The following is a 22,290-nucleotide window of genomic DNA, read 5'->3' on the forward strand; positions in this document are numbered from 1 at the left end:
GGTCTTTTATGATATAAACTGGATAAAAAAAAGGCACAAAATATGGAAAAATATTTGGAAAGGAAATGTTGAAAAGTATAGAAAATGTCCCAGTAAGGAATTCTAAAACATATGACAGTCCATACAAGCGGGTACAAGTGGGTACAAGCTGCCGAAATGGGATTTCTCCGCAGGGTGGCTGGCATCTCCCTTAGGGATAAGGTAAGAAGTTCAGTCATCCGGGAGGGACTCGGAGTAGAACCGCTGCTCCTTCGCGCTGAAAGGAGCCAGTTGAGGTGGTTCGGGCACCTAGTGAGGAAGCCACCTGGGCGCCTCCCTAGGGAGGTGTTCCAGGCACGTCCAGCTGGGAAGAGACCGAGGGGTAGACCTAGGACCAGGTGGAGGGACTATATGTCTTCGCTGGCCTGGGAGCGCCTTGGAATCCCCCAGTCAGAGCTGGTTGATGTGGCCAGGGAAAGAGAAGAATGGGGCTCTCTGCTGGAGCTGTTACCTCCGAGACCCTGAAGGATCAGCGGGAGAAGATGGTGGATGATGTAGAAAATATGAACCAAAAAGCCAGTGTAGTTTTTGGATAAATATTGACAAAGTAAATGTTTAAAAAAAGGACAAACTAAAGAATAGTTTGTCAAAAATATTCCAAAAAGCTTTGTGATATACTCTCTCCACAAATCTGAACATGAATTCATTTTAATCTGTGAACGAAAAGCAGAGACAGAAACATTTTGCAGTTTAATCCAGTTGTTTTATTTCACACAGGAATGCTGGTCTGAAACACGTCTTTCTAACTGGGAGCGCTCTGCTGCCGGGAGGGGGGGTCAACACCTTCCTTCACCCTGCCTCCATAAAAACGACCATGTATTCCCTTCCTTCTGTTGTCTCACTAAAGGTGTGTCTAGCAGCTGTAGACACCAAGAAATGTCCATACCAGATTTAATGTACACTATGTTTAGTGTAATGCCAGCCCGACGGCACTACAGCTCTCCTGAGCCCACCAGAGAATATTCCCCCCCACAGAAGGAAGGAGCTGCTGGTCGGTCGCTGGCTAGCTTGGTTAGCTTGTTAACAGATTGATGCAAACCAGCCGTCTATAACTCCAACCCTCCCACAGAATAACTACCCAGCATGCAGCATGTTTCTGGCAGTTAAAATGTCCCTCTGACGCATCGGGGGCCTGGACCACCTTGTGATGAGACCCCGTCCCGGCAGGGAGTGCAGGCATTGTGATGAAGTATGATCACATGGTGTCAGTGTTTGAATGGCTAAGAAGCAGTCCTTCTCCGGCATCGGACGCTTATGGCTATCCTTCAACGACATAGTGTGCTTTGATCCTACAAAATCAAACACGAGAAGGCCTTTCCTGTTGTCTGTCTGGATGTATGAAACTCAGGAGGGGGGGGGGGGATATTACAAAACATTCCTCTGCTAGGTTCAGCAGGAGAAGCTGTGCTGTTCATACACTTTAATAAGGGGGGGGGTACAAATGATTTTTATAGCATTTTGTATTTCTAGTAAATCCAAAGTATGCACAATCATCCAGATTTATCCAAAGTGCAACATCCTGATCGCAGTGAGGGCGATATTTGGTAAAAACATGTGAACACATCAGAGACTGTGAACAGACTGAAAATACAATCACAGCACGCTCCTCGAGATACGGAAGAGGATCAGGGTCACGTGAAGATCGGACCAACAGAAAAGAGTCGGAATTTAGATTTTTTTCTAAATTTTCGATTTTTTCTAAATTTTAGATTTTTTTCACAAACTTTTTCGGCAAAATTCTGACATAAATTCAGTCCTTTTTCTCAGAATTTAGATTTTTCTCCTCGATTTCAGAAAAGATTTCTCAAATTTTTCACAGAATTCAGTTTTGGAGAATCCAGCCGTGTCTGAGGTGTTTCGATCGAGTTGCGGCTGCTGGACCCTTTGGAGAGTCTTCAGGAGTCCAAGGCCCGCCGATTGGGAAGGAAGAGGACGACTGGTCCTGATACTTGCTGGGGAGACCCGCCACAAATGGGGGAGGGTGTCCACGTTGTGTGTGGGTGGTCAGATCTCAAGATGTTTCCACAGGTAACCCTAATCCTCCTGGTTAATATATTTCTGAATTATAATGTGAATAATATTTCAGAGATGATCGCTCGGGTCCAGAACATTTCCTCAGAATAATCTCATCCAGACGCTGCAGCTCTCTGAAGCCTCACCTGAAATAAACTGGAAACAGTCTTCTCTAAACTTCGTCCGAGTCTCACTTGGAGATGATGGCCTTCTTGGTGATGCTGGCCCTGCGGCTGCCTCCTCCTCCTCCTGCTGCACCTCCTCCTACTGCTCCTCCTGCTGCACCTCCTGCATGCCAGAGGCTGCCGGGGATGGTGAAGGCGTCCACGCTCATGCCCATGGTCTTGGAGGGGATGGCGCTGAACTGCTTCCTGTCCGAGCTGTACTTGTAGATGGACTCCACCTGGGCGGAGCTGACGGAGCGCGGGCCAACGCCGCTCAGCCGCACCAGCTCCTGAGAGTCCGGGTTCAGGGTGTAAACGCCCCGGAACTGACAGCTGGAGTCCCGGAAGAGGATCAGGAAGTGGTGGGCGGGACTCTTCTCCATCTCCTAGGGGCGGAGCCAAACATTAATACACCTTTATCTGCCGTGAGGATCTCAGGGGTTTTACTGAGTCTATATGTAAATATGCATTTTGCTTTTTCTATCATAAGACTTTTCCTAGTCATTTATCAATCACTGTCACTAATATATACCATACAGACTTTATTTGAGTAAACAAAGTGCCAAACAGTAAGTGTATGTAATGGAATAGTTCATCGTTTCTTTACGTTCTGTTTTTGTTTGAAGTGAATGTTTTATTGTTATCATTTAGTGTTTTTATTCAAGTGAGTTAAAGTAGTTTCTATGCTCTTAATTTGAAGGCATGTTTGGGCACTGGGTTTAATGTATATATGGGAGACAGGTGGAGGTGGGAGCAGAGCACCAGTAGGCACAGCGTTCTGTACCGGGTGGAGCCTCAACGAGAGCCACAGGAAGGACTTCGGAAGGAAACTGTGTTCTTTCGTTAAATGATATTGGATCATGCCAACGGAGACTCTTGCCTGGACTCTTAAGAACATGTTCTGTTATAGCTTCTAGGATTTGGCCGCTACAATTCCTCTAACCCTAACCGACCCCCTGACAGCAGACTATATGAATCATACGTATCTTTCTATTGACACCTTCAGTAGGATTTTTAATGCACGTTACGATTTAAATGTTGTGTATTTCTCGAGGCGTTCCTCAGGGAGGCGTTTCTCAGGGAGGCGTACCTCCACGGTCTTGTTCTTCTGAGTCTCGTTGACCTTCCCCGCGAGGCAACAGCGCGACAGAGCGTTGTGGATGATGAACTTGTTGGACTTGAAGCTCGGCTCCTTGAACAGTTTGGGACCTGCAGACACAAAGAGGTCCAACCTGAGTACCAACACAAGTACTTTAGAAATATATGTACTCAATAGCAGGTATTAGTACTGCACCGGTGTACTCGGGGGCTGCCGGGGCCTCACCGTCCTTCTCTCCGTTCTGATTCACCAGTTTAGTCGGGGTCACACAGACTAACGGGGAGTCTGGGCGACTGCTGGAGGAAGAGCAGTTCAGATCTGTATTATATAAATGCACCAGAGCAATATATGAAGATAGTATCTATAAATCTCTGCAGCAGTTTACCTCAGGGCTTTCTTAGGGGGGGTTCTGTTCCCGGGCTCGTCCAGCACCGTCAGGTTAAGGGAGGGGTTCGAGTGGACTTTGGTCAACTTAGCGCCTGGAGGAACAGACGAAACGAGAAAGGAAAATACGGGTTAGTGGAAAAGTGGATTGCAATTGGTCGCTCCATTATTTCTGTATCGCAGATCGCTGCTGAGGACGAAGAGGCCGACTGAACACTGTGGAACACTCACGCTCCTATTGGCTAGTGCTCCAACACATTGTACGCGATAGGCTAAGGGGCGGGACATCTCTAAGCTGTTGACCAATCATAACAGAGTCGGGGAGCAAACCAATCAGAGCAGACTGGGCAGGAAAGGGACTCTTAGGACTAAAAGAGTCTCACAGTTTCCTACATATAAAATGTCCCATCAGTCACATTATTGAGTTATTTAGTGAGTAGTTGTGTAATAAGCAGGATAATATGCAGCCAGCCCTCGTAAGGGACTTCAGAGTCCTGAATCATCTGCAACACCCTTCTAAGTTACTGGTTTCCAGTACCGGCGGTTCCCTTGGCGGGACTCAGGGACAGCTTGGTCTCCTCGCGGGTCATACTGCGAGGACGGGACCGGGTCTTCTTGGCGGAGGAGTGTCCCTGACTGCTGAGTTTCTCCTGGAGCCTTTTGTCGAAGTTGTCCATGATCTTGAGTTGGTGCCGCCGCTCGTACTCCAGTCTCGTGAAGGTTCCCCGCCTGAAAGGTGTATCGGGAGGAGTGGGGGAGGGGGAGGTGTGGCCTGCAGGGGGGGTGGAGCAGGGTCTGTAACCGAGAGGAGTGGGGTTACTTTCCCTCAGGGATGGATGGTAACTATTCCACTACACCATGACAGTAATCTACAACGAGTTACCTGTTCTCCCTCTCCTGCTCGTTCACCTGCCTCCTCTTCCTCAGCTCCTCAGCTCTCCTCTGCTGTTTCTCCAGGAGCAGAGCTCTGCGCTGGGCCATCTCCTCCTCACTGTGCACCTCCCCCTGCAACCATACAACCACACACACAAACAGCATCATAAACACAGAATCATACACCGACTGTCATGGCAGAATTATCCCTCCGTCCCTTCACCCCTTAACCCCTTCACCCCTTAACCCCTTCACCCCTTAACCCCTTCGCCCCTTTATCCCTCCATCCCTTCGCCCCTTCCTCCCTTCCTCCCTTCGCCCCTTCCTCCCTTCCTCCCTTCGCCCCTTCCTCCCTTCCTCCCTTCGCCACTTCACGCCTTCCTCCCTTCGGCCCTGCTGTATTTAAATCTTTGTTCACTTCTGTGTTGTTTACCATCACTCACCTGAAAGAAGAATCCGATCCCTCCTCTTGGCCCGGGCTCGTTTTGCTCCAGACTTTCTTCCAAAGGTTCCGTCCGTTGTGCTTCGGATTCAGCTTCCTGTTCGGGCAAACAACCACCTCCTGCTGCCAGGTCCGGCTGCTCTACGGGGTCCAGAGGGTCAGCAGCGAGTCCACCTGCAGGATCCACCCCAGACTCTGTGTGGTCGCTCATAGAATCTGAAGAAAACTCCTGCCCTTCATCCGTTGGTACGTCGCTGCCCCCCTCCGGCCCTCCAACAGAGGACAGCGACACCTCGATCATGCTGCATCTTTTCCCTGCACCTTCTGCACCTAAAGCAGCAGAAAGAGACAAAGACTCGCTCTCAAAGGAGCACTCGGAGGGCGCCCCGGAGCTGCTTCGACCTGTCTGCCGATCATGTCGAGGTAAGACCGGCAGCCCTCCCACAGCCTCCATGTCCTCCAGGTCCATGCTGAACTGAGTCGGGGTCTCACTGGAGGCCGTGTCCGAGGTATTTCCATCAGCTTGCGGTTGCTGGACACCGTGCAGAGAGTCTTCAGGAGTCCGAGGCCCACCGATTCGGAAGGAAGAGGACGACTGGTCCTGATACTTGCTGGGGGAAACCCGCCTCAAATGGGGGAGGGTGTCCACGTTGTGTGTCGGTGCCAAGGCCCGGTTGTATGTGGGAAACTTGAGTTCGGAGGGTCTTGGGTGAGGAGGATTTTGGGCACGAGGATGGTGCTTCGGGCTGCGGTGAGTCGAGGAGGACTGGATCTTTGTGCGAGGAGTCGGGCAGGAGGACGAGATGATAGTCTTTGGGGAGGCGGAGGAGGGTGGAAGGTGAGAGCGCCGGGACGGGGAGTTGGCAGCACCGAGAGCAGGGATCATCCAGGCTTTGCTGATGCTCCTCGAAGAAGACTTGGTTGGGGTTCTTGGAGGTGTCTTTGTCGGGGTGTGAGGGGGTGTTTTGGCGGTACTTCTAGGTGTGGATTTTGAAGCGGTTCTGGATGTGTTTGTGGGTCTTTGGTTGCTCATGAGCTGCTGCTGCTGATCTGTGAGTTTCTGCATGTCCTTCTGTAGAGACTGCAGAGCTTCACTCAGCTTCTGTACCACCTCGTTGCACTCCACGAAGGCAGCCTCTCCCACCTTCTCTTGAAATGTCTTACTTTCAATGGAGAATGTGACCTGCTTCTCAAACCGGGGAGGGTTGGTAACAGATGGCTTCTCTTTCTCCTTCTCTTCCCTCTCCTCCTCCTGTTTCAGTTGCGCCTCCATGCAAGTGAGGCTCTCCTCCAGGGTGAGATTAGCCTCCTCAGCTCCCGCCCCTCCCCCCTCTCCTTGCTCTCTTTTCAGTTGCAAAAAGGCAGTTTTTCCGAGCCTCTGTCTGTGCTTGGCAAAGATGGCTTCGATGCGTCTTTTTTGGGCTTCGATGCTTTTGCGTTTTTCCTCCAGGCGAGCGCCTAACTCCCAGGCCTCAGAGACTGGTTCAGGACCTCTGAAGCCGGGGCTGTCCTGGTGTCCAGGTTCCCCTGCTGGGGTGGAGGGCGTATGAGGAGTCCCTGGGGTTGTCGGAGCAGAGGCCGACTCCCCTCCAGCAGCAGCAGGATGTCTTCTTCTGTGGTCCCGTCGCTCTGCAAAGCTGGTCATGCGTGGACTGTTGCTGTTTCCCTGGCGCCCGCTGCCGGGTCGCATGTTACCCGGGGCGTTTCTGGGCGTATCATCCGATGCTTCAGAAGAGTCCATGCTGCCGTCCCGCAGAACAGAGTCGTCATCACGGGACATATCAGAGGTCCGTCCTGCCCTCTCCTTCGTCTCTCCTCTTCCTCTTCTTTCATTGCCTCCCACTTCCCCACCGATTGGCCGGTGGAGGACTCCGGAGCGACAGGGAGCGGAGCTGCTGAGCTGATCCTCCTCGGGGGAGTGCAGGAAGAAACCTGCAGGGGCTCCTTCGGGACGTAACCTAGGCTCGGGTCTCGATCCCAACACTCCTTTTCCACTTTTCTCTGGTGTCCTTCCCTTCTTGGGGGTCTGCACCACCTGCAGGGCCTCCTCGATGGTGGGTAGCTCTCCCAGGGGCGTTGTATGGGCGTACGGGCCCCAGGACGAGCGCTGCGATGGGGCTGAAGTGCTGACCAGTTGGCTCAGGTCCTCCGACGGGCTGTACGGGACACAAGGCTTCACAGAGGAGGTCATGGCAGGGATGCCAGCGGAGAGGCTGTCCGAGCTGATGGAGCGAAAGACAGCATCGATCGGGTTTCCCATCACAATGTCGACATCACTGTCCAGCCCGAATGGGATGCTGAACGTCACCGCCGACAGAGGACGGCTGCAAGGACCAACGGATGGGTTGTGAAAACAAGAACGTATAAGCAGAGACAATGGAAGCCAATGGAAGAAGACCCTGGAGTATAACTACCTGATTTGTTTCTTTGTCCAACTTTTGTTTTCTGGAAAGACACAACAAGAAAAGATCTCAAGTTAAAAAGTCTATTAAAGAATATGTTGCTTACATTAATGATGGAGGGTATTCACCTTTACTGGTATGTACTGCTCCACTACTAGGTGTTTCTTACCTGGGGACACTGGGGAGCTGATGGGCACAAAGGGTTGTTTGAAGATGAAAGCAGGAGAACCACTGAAACACAGAAATACAACTCTCATCATGAACAAATACAACACACTTCCTGTCCACTGGTCTGGAGGTCAGTGCTTTTCTGAATGTGTTTTTGGTCCATCCTGCTCCTGCTAATTTGCCAACAGTCTTTCTAATTCAATTCAGTTTGAAGCATCCCATAGTTTATAAGATAAATAAAGACGAGGTGTAACCCTGAACCTGCTACTAGTTCACTACATTTCTCAGGTTCATTCGGGTTTATCTGGCGTAGTAAAGGTCCGGATAGATTCAGGATCTTATCACATCAGAGAACGCTCATGCCCGGCGGTGGGGGTGTTAGTGGGAGGGTGTACCTGTTGCTGTTTCCGCCCACAGGACTGGTGCAGTCCAGCAACCTGGAGACATCTGAAAGACAGGACCTACAGTTTTAGAGGATGATGATATTTATTGTTGGAGAACAGAAGTGTTTTACTGACCTGTGAGGTCGATGGGTTGAACGGGCTGCACAAATTCAGGCTTCTTCACCTCGAACCAGTCCAGCAGCTCGGCTATGAAGCTCATGATGTTCAGCTGAGGAACAGGAGAGGTCAGCATGGAGATATTATAAAGGGCAGGACACAAACAAAAGACATCCTGCGGGACTCATTACAAAGAGAGGAAGAGATACTGTTTCAACTTATTGTGGCTGCACATTGTATAAAAATGGTGACTCATGAAGATCATTTTGACACGTCACCAGTCGTGCATGCCTTCCTTGCACACTGCTCCCCACTCATTGTACTAATGCTTCTGCGGTACATTAATATCAGTGTGCATGTGGAGAGAGTTGATACGTACGTGCAGGGTGGGGGGGGCGTACAGCATGTCCTCCACAGCCAGTGGGCAGCAGCTCTGCAGACTGCTCTCACAGAACTCTCTGATCAGCTGCAGGTTGTAGAGACTGTCGGCCAGCGACATGGTGTCCTTCAGACACACATCTGGAAACACACACACACATTACTGGAAAAACTTTTACATACATCCGCTAGAGATAAATATGTAATCGTGTGTGTGTGTGTGTGTGTGTGTGTGTGTGTGTGTGTGTGTGTGTGTGTGTGTGTGTGTGTGTGTGTGTGTGTGTGTGTGTGTGTGTGTGTGTGTGTGTGTGTGTGTGTGTGTGTGTGTGTGTGTGTGTGTGTGTGTGTGTGTGTGTGTGTGTACCCTCTAAAGGCAGCAGCTGGGGGCAGTAGTAGTGCAGCGCTGCAGCAATGGCGCAGCCGTTGGACAGGTCTTTGACTCCGGTCACCAGCGGGAAGGTGGGCGTCAGCTTGGACTGAACCCGGTCCTTCCTGTAGCGGATCTGAGGGAGAAAGAAGGGGAGGGGGCAGACAGGAGACGGTGAGCGATAGGGAGAGTTGTGCGAGGAAACAGAACCAACAAATGGACGGATGATGGGACGAGAGGGGGATCATAAGAAATGAAAATTAGGATTAAAACCATCGAGACTAAACTACGACAGCAGCCAAACTCCAGGAAAACTGCAGATAAAAGAAACCCACAGAAACAAAGCGCAAGACCAGTGACACACACACACACACACACACACACACACACACACACACACACACACACACACACACACACACACACACACACACACACACACACACACACACACACACACCAGAAGGTGCAGTGCAAAGGTTTCAAACTGAAAATGAAGTGATGTTAAAGTGATGGAGGCCTCGTTCCTCCAGGGTCCATGCAGCAGAACTCTGATCACGTCAGAAAAACATAATCAGAAAATAAACGAGACATTTATCCAAAGAAAGCGGCAGGTTCCACAGCCGGGTCAGAGGAGCCTGCCTGCCTGTCTGTCTGCCTGTCTGCCCGTCCGTCTGTCCGTCTGCCTGCCTGCCTGCCTGCCCGTCTGTCTGTCTGTCGGTCCGTCTGTCTGTCCGTCTTTCTGTCTATCTATCGGTCTGTCTGTCTGTCTGCCCGTCTGTCCGTCCGACTGTCTGTCTGCCCGTCTGTCTGTCTGCCCGTCTGCCTGTCTGTCTGTCGGTCCGTCTGTCCGTCTATCTATCGGTCTGTCTGTCCGTCTGTCTGTCTGCCCGTCCGACTGTCTGTCTGCCCGTCTGTCTGTCTGCCTGTCTGTCCGTCTGTCTGTCTGTTCGTCCGTCCGTCTGTCCGTCTTTCCGTCTATCAGTCTGTCTGTCTGTCCGTCCGTCCGACTGTCTGTCTGCCCGTCTGTCTGTCTGCCCGTCTGTCTGTCTGTCTGTTCGTCCGTCCGTCCGTCCGTCCGTCTGTCTGTCTGTCTGTCTATCAGTCTGTCTGTCAGTCTGTCTGTCCGTCTTTCCGTCTGTCTATCAGTCTGTCTGTCAGTCTGTCTGTCCGTCTTTCCGTCTGTCTATCAGTCTGTCTATCAGTCTGTCTGTCTGTCTGCCTGTCTGTCTGCCCGTCCGTCTGTCTGCAGCCTTCTTATTGTGATTATTGATCATTTCTAAAATGATTAATGGTTTATTGACTTTTCTGTAAATGCCAAATGAAAGTGTTAAAGTTGTTGTTACTTATTCAAACATACATGTGTGTATGTACAAGGAGTCACAGAGCACGGGACAGTGCTTACTTTCTTGAGAACCATGTACAGAGAACATGTGCACTGCATGCCTACCAACTCCGAGTCTAAAACCGCTATTACCTTAACACGTCACCGGGTGGCGCACTGGCTACAGTGGCCTGCAAAGGACACACTTAAATCATATGACAATGATCGACACTCATGATGTATTCCTCCTGACACTGGGCTGTGTAACACCTTTAACGCAGAGTTCTGTTAATATCTACAAAACTATCCAGGTTCGGGTTGGACGAGAGGTTAGTGAGAGGGGGGAGTGGGGTAAAGAGCGAGGGGTTATACGTTACCACTGGAGGTTTATTCCCCGACTCCTTCAAACAAAAAGCGATAGCATGCTGGACGGGGGAGGCAGATAGAGGGAGATAAATGAGAGGGGGGGTCGTTCATCGAGGAGACCACAATGGCACAGGTAAGAGGGGAGAGAGGGGGAGAAACTGAAGGGTTTAAAGGTGCAATGTGTCACATGACTTCACGTCTCCACCGCTAAGCTAAAGGCGGCTAATGTTGGGCTATAGAGGAACTACAGCACGGTCACATGACTTCACGTCTCCACCGCTAAGCTAAAGGAGGCTAATGTTGGGCTATAAAGGAACTACAGCACGGTCACGTGACTTCACGTCACCACCGCTAAGCTAAAGGAGGCTAATGTTGGGCTATAGAGGAACTACAGCACGGTCACGTGACTTCACGTCACCACCGCTAAGCTAAAGGAGGCTAATGTTGGGCTATAAAGGAACTACAGCACGGTCACATGACTTCAGGTCTACACCGCTAAGCTAAAGGAGGCTAATGTTGGGCTATAAAGGAACTACAGCACAGTCACATGACTTCACCTCACCACCGCTAAGCTAAAGGAGGCTAATGTTGGGCTATAAAGGAACTACAGCAGGGTCACATGACTTCACGTCACCACCGCTAAGCTAAAGGAGGCTAATGTTGGGCTATAAAGGAACTACAGCAGGGTCACATGACTTCACGTCACCACCGCTAAGCTAAAGGAGGCTAATGTTGGGCTATGAAGGAACTACAGCACGGTCACATGACTTCACGTCTCCACTGCTAAGCTAAAGGAGGCTAATGTTGGGCTATGAAGGAACTACAGCACGGTCACATGACTTCACGTCACCACCGCTAAACTAAAGGAGGCTAATGTTGGGCTATAGAGGAACTACAGCACGGTCACATGACTTCAGGTCACCACCACTAAGCTAAAGGAGGCTAATGTTGGGCTATAAAGGAACTACAGCACGGTCACATGACTTCAGGTCACCACCGCTAAACTAAAGGAGGCTAATGTTGGGCTATAAAGGAACTACAGCACGGTCACATGACTTCACCTCACCACCGCTAAACTAAAGGAGGCTAATGTTGGGCTATAAAGGAACTACAGCACGGTCACATGACTTCACGTCTCCACCGCTAAGCTAAAGGAGGCTAATGTTGGGCTATAAAGGAACTACAGCACGGTCACATGACTTCACGTCTCCACCGCTAAGCTAAAGGAGGCTAATGTTGGGCTATAAAGGATCGTTTACAAGGTGTCAGAGCAGTTTTGTATTTTTTGTTTGTGTCTCAGAGTTTCGGCGGGTAATTTGAATCTGAAGTACCACACATTGCATCTTTAATACTCAGTGGGGGACATGAGTCGCCTCCCCCCCCCCCCCTGTCTCTGATTATCTAGGCAGTTTGAGAGGAAACTGAAGTAACATCTTCATAAACAGTTGTATTTATAAAAGCTCAGCAGATATTTAACACACACTGAGGATACGTTCACACGGCAGGTCCCGATTCAAATGTATTACTCAGATCTGTTTTGGTTTTAATCACGGAGTCCAGTGTGAACATGTGATTTTATCCACTTCCTGCCTGCAGTGTGAACGCAGCCTGAAGGCACTTTAAATAATGCACGTGTTTGACTCAGAGAGGAAGAGACACTTACGGGGACAAGCTTCCAGTACCAACGGTTGGATTGACACTGCTCGAGAGCAAGGCATTAGTGGGGTGGGGGGAGAAGCAAGGTCGATGTTAGAAGCAACGAACACACAGAATGAGAGAAGGCTGCAAAACATGGTGTGTGTGTGTTTGTGTGTGTTTGTGTTTGTGTGTGTGTGTGTGTTTACCGAGTCCTGAGCAGTCTGCAGGTCGGTGCATGTCTTGCTGGGCTCCTCTTCTTCAGTGGTTTCTCTCAACTTCTGGTTCAGCTATAAGAAGATAAACAACACAATGATAATGAATACATAAATAAATCACTGGTTGTTTTTTTATGATAATAAAGTCCTGCTATTTACAAAAAGAAATGGAAATATAACTGTTAGGGAATATTTCGCTTAGGTGTTTAACCTTTGACCTAGTGCATCATTGTCTCCTTCCTCTGTCTGTTTTGCCACAGCATAGTTTTTCGGCCTTGCAGTGGCTGTTATCTTCATTGAGGGGGGGGCAGCCTGGGCTTCCGAGGCCTTGTTGTTCCCACAGTGGGTACGAGCTCATGCCGACCTAAGATTGGCTTTATTATTTAGGGACAGCTAGCTCCAGTTTATCTGGCCCACTATGCTCCGGTAAACACCTTATCTGTGACCTAGATGACAGTTTCTAGTTTCGTGTCAGCAGTAAATGTCTTGTCAATTCTCCGGCCGTAACTCCGAATAAACCCAACAGTGTTTTACCATCAAGTTCCTGCTCTCCCGTGTCTCTCTGTTTCGTCTCCATTGCTTCAGAAGTTTCCATCACAATAACAATACAAACAAAAGATATAAATATAATAGTAATGGAATATTAAATAAAGGTTATGAACGTGCGTCCCACCCTGTTGACCCAGAACAGCAGGGCGTTCTCCCACGGAGCGCCAGCGCCCGTTAGCTCCGCCTCCGCCGCCATCTTCACCCTACCCACTGCCTCGTTAGCAGCCAGCGACATCAGGCCGTCAATCAGAGCCAGGTGGGCCTTCTGCACCAATCACAGCAGGAGCACGCACACACATTAGTGCATAATAAATAAAACACAATCAGGACTGAATACAGAGGGAGATCAGGATCCGGACCTTTACAATAATTAATTAATTAACAAGTATTGCAAAAGAAGGGACAGAATGAAGAGTAGATAATTCCCAGGCACCGTGTTGATTGGCACGGCGCTGAGGTCGTCCTCGGTCACGTCTACATCCTGGACCTTAGGGCCAAAGCCCTTCTTAACGAGCAGCTGCAGCAGGGCGCCGTTATCTGCCTGCCCCTGCGCCGCCGGCTGGGAGACCCCCTGCGACGCCAGCTGCAGCGCCCGGGCCCGGCAGTATATCTCCGGGGAAGCCAGCAGCTGGACCAGCGCCGGCTTCAGGTGCTTCTGCTCATACTGGTCCCGGTAAAATGGCTCCCGCAACTCCACCGGCACATTCTCTGTAAAAAGCGAAGCGAGAAGAGAAGATTACTAAAGGTGTAATGCGAGACGATCATTTCATTAACAATGTGGAGTAATACTCGGCGATTCAACACGATATGAAAGAACATACAATTTGATACGATGAGATATGAAACGAGAGGAACAGGTGAAGGATACGACACTACAGTAAGATACAATCCACTGTGAGCCGATACGATAAGACAGGATCAAATACAATACGGTACAGTACGATACGACACGGTACAGTACGGTACGACACGGTACAGTACGGTACGACACGGTACAACACGGTACAGTACGATACGACGCGGTACAGTACGGTACGACACGGTACGACACGGTACAGTACGATACGACACAGTACAGTACGATACAACACGGTACGACACGGTACAGTACGATACGACACGGTACAGTACGATACAACACAGTACAGTACGATACGACACGGTACAGTACGATACGACACAGTACGACACGGTACAGTACGATACGACACGGTACAGTACGATACAACACGGTACAGTGCGATACAACACGGTACGACACGGTACAGTACGGTATGACACGGTACAGTACGATACAACACGGTACAGTACGGTACAACACGGTACAGTACGATACAACACGATACAACACGGTACGACACGGTACAGTATGATACAACACGGTACAGTACGATACAACACGATACAACACGGTACAGTACGGTACAGTACGATACAACACGATACAACACGGTACAGTACGGTACAGTACGATACAACACGATACAACACGGTACAGTACGGTACGACACGGTACAGTACGATACAACACGGTACAACACGGTACAGTACGGTACAGTACGATACAACACGATACAACACGGTACAACACGGTACAGTACGGTACAGTACGATACAACACGATACAACACGGTACAGTACGGTACGACACGGTACAGTACGATACAACACGGTACAGTACGGTACGACACGGTACAGTACGATACAACACGATACAACAGGTACAGTACGATACAACACGATACAACACGGTACAGTACGATACAACACGATACAACACGGTACAGTACGATACAACACGATACAACAACGGTACAGTACGATACAACACGATACAACACGGTACAGTACGATACAACACCATACACACGGATACAGCACGATACGACACGGTACAGTATGATACAACACGATACAACACGGTACAGTACGATACAACACGATACAACACGGTACAGTACGATACAACACGATACAACACGGTACAGTACGATACAACACGATACGATACAACACGGTACAGTACGATACAACACGGTACAACACGGTACAGTACGATACAACACGATACAACACGGTACAGTATGATACAACACGATACAACACGGTACAGTACGATACAACACGATACAACACGGTACAGTACGATACAACACGGTACAGTACGATACAACGCGATACAACACGGTACAGTACGATACAACACGGTACAGTACGATACAACACGATACAACACGGTACAGTACGGTACGACACGGTACAGTACGATACAACACGATACAACACGGTACAGTACGATACAACACGATACAACACGGTACAGTACGATACAACACGGTACAGTACGATACAACACGATACAACACGGTACAGTACGATACAACACGGTACAGTACGGTACGACACGGTACAGTGCGATACAACACGGTACAGTACGATACAACACGATACAACACGGTACAGTACGATACAACACGATACAACACGGTACAGTACGGTACGACACGGTACAGTACGGTACGACACGGTACAGTACGATACAACACGGTACAGTACGATACAACACGGTACAGTACGATACAACACGGTACGACACGGTACAGTACGGTACGACACGGTACAGTACGATACAACACGGTACAGTACGGTACGACACGGTACAGTACGATACAACACGGTACAGTACGATACAACACGATACAACACGGTACAGTACGGTACGACACGGTACAGTATGATACAACACGATACAACACGGTACAGTACGATACAACACGATACAACACGGTACAGTACGGTACGACACGGTACAGTATGATACAACACGATACAACACGGTACAGTACGATACAACACGATACAACACGGTACAGTATGATACAACACGGTACAGTACGATACAACACGGTACAGTACGATACAACACGGTACAGTACGATACAACACGATACAACACGGTACAGTACGGTACGACACGGTACAGTACGGTACAACACGATTCAACACGGTACAGTACGGTACGACACGGTACAGTATGATACAACACGATACAACACGGTACAGTACGATACAACACGATACAACACGGTACAGTACGATACAACACGATACAACACGGTACAGTACGATACAACACGATACAACACGGTACAGTACGATACAACACGGTACAGTACGATACAACACGATACAACATGGTACAGTACGGTACGACACGGTACAGTACGATACAACACGGTACAACACGGTACAGTACGATACAACACGGTACAACACGATACAACACAGTACAGTAAGGTACGACACGGTACAGTACGATACAACACGGTACAGTACGATACAACACGATACAACACGGTACAGTACGATACAACACGATACCACACGGTACAGTACGATACAACACGATACAACACGGTACAGTACGATACAACACGGTATGACACGGTACAGTACGATACAACACGGTACAGTACGATACAACACGATACAACACGGTACAGTACGGTACGACACGATACAACACGGTACAGTACGGTACGACATGGTACAGTATGATACAACACGATACAACACAGTACAGTACGATACAACACGATACAACACAGTACAGTACGATACAACACGGTACAGTACGATACAACACGATACAACACGGTACAGTACGGTACGACACGATACAACACGGTACAGTACGGTACGACACGGTACAGTACGATACAACACGATACAACACAGTACAGTACGATACAACACGATACAACACAGTACAGTACGATACAACACGATACAACACGGTACAGTACGATACAACACGATACAACACAGTACAGTACGATACAACACGGTACAGTACGGTACGACACGGTACAGTACGATACAACACGATACAACACGGTACAGTACGATACAACACGGTACAGTACGATACAACACGATACGACACGGTACAGTACGATACAACACGATACAACACGGTACAGTACGATACAACACGATACGACACGGTACAGTACGATACAACACGATACAACACGGTACAGTACGATACAACACGATACAACACGGTACAGTACGATACAACACGATACGACACGGTACAGTACGATACAACACGGTACAGTGCGATACAACACGATACAACACGGTACAGTACGATACAACACGGTACAGTACGATACAACACGGTACAGTACGATACAACACGATACAACACGGTACAGTACGATACAACACGATACAACACGGTACAGTACGATACAACACGGTATGACACGGTACAGTACGATACAACACGGTACAGTACGATACAACACGATACAACACGGTACAGTACGATACAACACGGTACGACACGGTACAGTACCATACAACACGATACAACACGGTACAGTACGGTACAACACGGTACAGTACGATACAACACGATACAACACGGTACAGTACGATACAACACGATACAGTACGGTACAGTACGATACCACACGGTACAACACGGTACAGTACGATACCACACGATACAGTACGATACAACACGATACAACACGGTACAGTACGATACAACACGATACAACACGGTACAGTACGATACAACACGATACAGTACGGTACAGTACGATACAACACGATACAACACGGTACAGTACGATACAACACGATACAGTACGGTACAGTACGATACAACACGATACAACACGGTACAGTACGATACCACACGGTACAACACGGTACAGTACGGTACAGTACGGTACGTCACGTTACAGTACGATACAACACGATACAACACGGTACAGTACGGTACAGTACGGTACGTCACGTTACAGTACGGTACGACACGATACAACACGGTACAGTACGGTACAGTACGATACCACACGGTATGACACGGCACAGAACGATACGGTACGATACCACACGGTACAACACGGATACAGTACGGTACGGTACGATACCAACACGGTACGACACGTACTTCCTTACTAACACGCTCAACCTGTGTTTACGGTTTCAAAACCAATGGTTTACTAGTACGATACAATTACAAACGGTACAGTACGATACAAACGATACAGTACGGTACAGTACGATACCACAGGCAAAACGGTACGTACGTAAAAACCGATACAGTACGATACAACCGATACAACACGGTACAGTACTTTTACCACACGGTTAAACCGGTACAGTACGGTACAGTAGGTAGTACTTTTACAGTCGATCAAAGTACAAGGTACAGTACGGTCAGTACGGTAAAACTTTTTCACGTTACAGTACGGTAGCACGATACAACCGGACAGTACGGTACAGACGAACCACACGGTATGACACGGCAAGAACATACGGTCGTCACACGGTTCAACACGGTACAGTACGATAGGACGATAAAAACCGGTACGGGACTGAACGATTCTTCTGCTGCTCACTAAGCTGTCAGCGCTCAGACCCCTGTGTTGTCAGCATGGATTTCACATTAAACCAAAATGGGCGTTTATTTCTACCAGTTCTGATTGACTTTATTGAGTACATGAATAAGACGGGGATACTTCCAGAAAGGGGGGTGACTTGTTTACCCACGTTGAAAACCTTTTTAAATCCTCTCTTCAAACCAAGTGGAGTCTCAGGTCATTATGGTCTGTCCAGTCAGGTTACAAGTCTTTAAAAGTCTCTGACAGCAGAGAGCCTGCAGGACGAGATGATGCTGTCTTCTGCATGAGCAAGTGTGTGTGTGTGTGTGTGTGTGTGTGTGTGTGTGTGTGTGTGTGTGTCTCTCTCTCTCTCTACATAGACTCTACCCTGAGCACAGAAACACACGCCTGACCCATATTCCAGGGCTGGAGGATAATCCTGGAGATGTGAGAGGACTTCTCAGAGTGGGCATGGGTTCTCTGGAGGTCTGAGCGATTATGGGCTGTCTCTCTGCACATCTCACTGAGACTCTGAGAGGAACACTCCCCTCTCTCACCCAGCGGAGAGAGAGGACTGCACGCAGTGTCCTGAGGATAAACACACTCTGAACAGCCTGGACTCACACACTCCTGCAGTAACACACACTGCTAGGGGTTAAACTTTCTGCAGCTCTGGGAGGAAAAGGCTGCCATCACCAGGGAGGATAATGGGAATAATGGGAGCAATGGGAGTGTAGATGAGACTGGACTACAGAGCAGGAACCAGCTGAGCATAAAACATCTCATCCATGAGGAGGAAATACAAATGAAGAGGACTCTTTAAAGTAGAGACACTACATACTGATATACACCTGAACATCAGCAGGAGAGGACTCTTTAAAGTAGAGACTCTACATACTGATATACACCTGAACATCAGCAGGAGAGGACTCTTTAAAGTAGAGACTCTACATACTGATATACACCTGAACATCAGCAGGAGAGGACTCTTTAAAGTAGAGACACTACATACTGATATACACCTGAACATCAGCAGGAGAGGACTCTTTAAAGTAGAGACTCCACATACTGATATACACCTGAACATCAGCAGGAGAGGACTCTTTAAAGTAGAGACTCTACATACTGATATACACCTGAACATCAGCAGGAGAGGACTCTTTAAAGTAGAGACACTACATACTGATATACACCTGAACATCAGCAGGAGAGGACTCTTTAAAGTAGAGACTCTACATACTGATATACACCTGAACATCAGCAGGAGAGGACTCTTTAAAGTAGAGACACTACATACTGATATACACCTGAACATCAGCAGGAGAGGACTCTTTAAAGTAGAGACTCTACATACTGATATACACCTGAACATCAGCAGGAGAGGACTCTTTAAAGTAGAGACGCTACATACTGATATACACCTGAACATCAGCAGGAGAGGACTCTTTAAAGTAGAGACTCTACATACTGATATACACCTGAACATCAGCAGGAGAGGACTCTTTAAAGTAGAGACACTACATACTGATATACACCTGAACATCAGCAGGAGAGGACTCTTTAAAGTAGAGACTCTACATACTGATATACACCTGAACATCAGCAGGAGAGGACTCTTTAAAGTAGAGACACTACATACTGATATACACCTGAACATCAGCAGGAGAGGACTCTTTAAAGTAGAGACACTACATACTGATATACACCTGAACATCAGCAGGAGAGGACTCTTTAAAGTAGAGACTCTACATACTGATATACACCTGAACATCAGGAGAGGACTCTTTAAAGTAGAGACACTACATACTGATATACACCTGAACATCAGCAGGAGAGGACTCTTTAAAGTAGAGACACTACATACTGATATACACCTGAACATCAGCAGGAGAGGACTCTTTAAAGTAGAGACACTACATACTGATATACACCTGAACATCAGCAGGAGAGGACTCTTTAAAGTAGAGACACTACATACTGATATACACCTGAACATCAGCAGGAGAGGACTCTTTAAAGTAGAGACACTACATACTGATATACACCTGAACATCAGCAGGAGAGGACTCTTTAAAGTAGAGACACTACATACTGATATACACCTGAACATCAGCAGGAGAGGACTCTTTAAAGTAGAGACACTACATAGTGATATACACCTGAACATCAGCAGGAGAGGACTCTTTACAGAGCGCTCCTCCTCTTTCTGGAGGAGTAATTCTGAATCAGAGGAGATTCTTTCCTGGGATATTTTTCTTCAGGGCTCCATTAATAGTAAACGAGGCACTGGGGGGCATTTTCCAGTGAAGCCCCCCTGCTGAGACACACATACAACAGGAGACTGATTGTGAATAAACAGTCACTTGTCTCTAAAGTTATCTCAACAATCAACGGAGCTGTAGAGGAGACAGTACAATACTCACAATATATAGAATCGTTTGTATTATAGTTTTTAAATGAATACAACAAACAAGGATGATTCAGATAAATGCAGGGAAGTTGAAAATGAAAAATGGAAGTACTCAAGTATCCTGAATACAATAGGGTTTAACACTCCAGGTATCCTCCACCTCTGCTGTCACCTGGCCATGCACCTCTGCAGAGTGTGTGTGTGTGTGTGTGTGTGTGTGTGTGTGTGTGTGTGTGTGTGTGTCAGTATTACACACACACACACACACACACACACACACACACACACACACACACACAGCACAGGAGACCCGTTTACAGTCAACCCATACACATACAATAATACCCCCCCCCTAATCTGTCCATCGATAATGGTGGCTAATGGGCGCTATATCTTTATATATCTATATGAATATGAAACGTGGTTCTGCTGCAGGCTGCTGGAGGCTCCGCAGGCCGAACACACACACCCTCCTCCCCGACAAAAAGCTTTGTTGCACCGCAGCGATGACAGCATGCAGGGGGGGGGGTCAACACTCACATGCACGTTCACATTTATATGGTTTCATTCTGCAGACACAGTTCTGTTGTTCCTGCAGCCTGACACAGCGCGGAGGGATCCGAGCGGTGCTGAGGGTGCAGGAGCTCCAGCAGCAGCAGCGGGAGGATGGAAGATGGAGCCCCACCCAGAAGAGCCTCAGAGCGGGCAGAGAGCGGAGGAAGAGGAGTCTGGAGGAGGAGGAGGAGGAGGAGGAGGAGGAGGAGGAGGAGGAGGAGGAAGGGTACCTGCAGATCCGTACGCTTTGTTCAGCAGCCAGCGGACACTGGCGGAGGTCTTCGCCCGGCTGTGGTCGTACTGGTCCAGAGGCTGGAGCTCCGGAACCGGGAGGCTCTTCTTCATTGCGCCGGGAGAGTCCACCATGACCGGGGAGAGGAAGAGGAAGAGAGAGCGGGGAGGAAGAAAGAGCGAGAGAGCGAGGAGGAGGAGGAGGAGGAGGAGGACCCTGTGATGCAGACTCTGCAGGGGCGGTTCTACACTGACTTTATGGGGGGGGGGGGGGGCGAGCATTGACTGAATCTATATTTGACACTTATCTTCTGAATAAACCATGATGGGAACTTGATTCAGTCCGTCCTTTCTAGGGCACACTTTAAGTATGTACCCTATGATTCCCAGTCCAAGCCCCTACTGACTGAGCCACTGCTGTTACAGTGTTACAGTTTAGGGCGTGCTTTAAGGGTTTAGGGCGTACTTTAAGGGTTTAGGGCGTACTTTAAGGGTTTAGGGCGTACTTTCAGGGTTTAGGGCGTACTTTAAGGGTTTAGGGCGTACTTTAAGGGTTTATGGCGTGCTTGCGTACTTTAAGGGTTTAGGGCGTACTTTAAGGGTTTAGGGCGTACTTTAAGGGTTTAGGGCGTACTTTAAGGGTTTAGGGCGTACTTTCAGGGTTTAGGGCGTACTTTAAGGGTTTAGGGCGTACTTTAAGGGTTTAGGGCGTACTTTAAGGGTTTAGGGCGTACTTTAAGGGTTTAGGGCGTGCTTGCGTACTTTAAG

General features: G+C 48.6%; 1 protein-coding gene across 2 annotated transcripts; it reads right to left on the minus strand.

Moving 5' to 3' along the window:
- Positions 1-746: 746 nt before the first annotated feature.
- LOC134862711 (calmodulin-regulated spectrin-associated protein 3-like) lies at positions 747-21,739 on the minus strand. Of its 2 annotated transcripts, XM_063880730.1 has the most exons (18): positions 21,522-21,739; positions 13,355-13,629; positions 13,046-13,186; positions 12,364-12,444; positions 12,183-12,218; positions 8,827-8,965; positions 8,464-8,603; positions 8,103-8,196; positions 7,980-8,031; positions 7,586-7,647; positions 7,429-7,459; positions 5,016-7,338; positions 4,583-4,704; positions 4,238-4,494; positions 3,701-3,794; positions 3,511-3,611; positions 3,307-3,425; positions 747-2,602 (listed from the first exon to the last, which is right to left on the minus strand). In XM_063880730.1, the coding sequence occupies exons 1-18, from the start codon at positions 21,655-21,657 to the stop codon at positions 2,243-2,245; spliced, it is 4,563 nt and encodes a 1,520-aa protein (XP_063736800.1). In that variant the 5' UTR covers positions 21,658-21,739; the 3' UTR covers positions 747-2,242. The 2 variants fall into 2 exon arrangements, with proteins under 2 accessions (XP_063736800.1, XP_063736801.1); XM_063880731.1 differs by lacking the exon at positions 12,183-12,218.
- Positions 21,740-22,290: the final 551 nt, after the last annotated feature.

The sequence above is a fragment of the Eleginops maclovinus genome, chromosome 4, assembly GCF_036324505.1.
Source record: "Eleginops maclovinus isolate JMC-PN-2008 ecotype Puerto Natales chromosome 4, JC_Emac_rtc_rv5, whole genome shotgun sequence".
Classification (NCBI taxonomy): Eukaryota; Metazoa; Chordata; class Actinopteri; order Perciformes; family Eleginopidae; genus Eleginops; species Eleginops maclovinus.

Excerpts from the sequence above, each read along its gene's own strand:
- LOC134862711 (XM_063880730.1), bottom strand. The coding sequence starts at position 21,657 with ATGGTGGACTCTCCCGGCGCAATGAAGAAGAGCCTCCCGGTTCCGGAG. Across the intron at positions 8,032-8,102 it reads TCAACCCATCGACCTCACAG|ATGTCTCCAGGTTGCTGGAC; the intron begins GTCAGTAAAACA and ends CCTGTCTTTCAG. Across the intron at positions 4,495-4,582 it reads GAGCAGGAGAGGGAGAACAG|ACCCTGCTCCACCCCCCCTG; the intron begins GTAACTCGTTGT and ends TCTCGGTTACAG.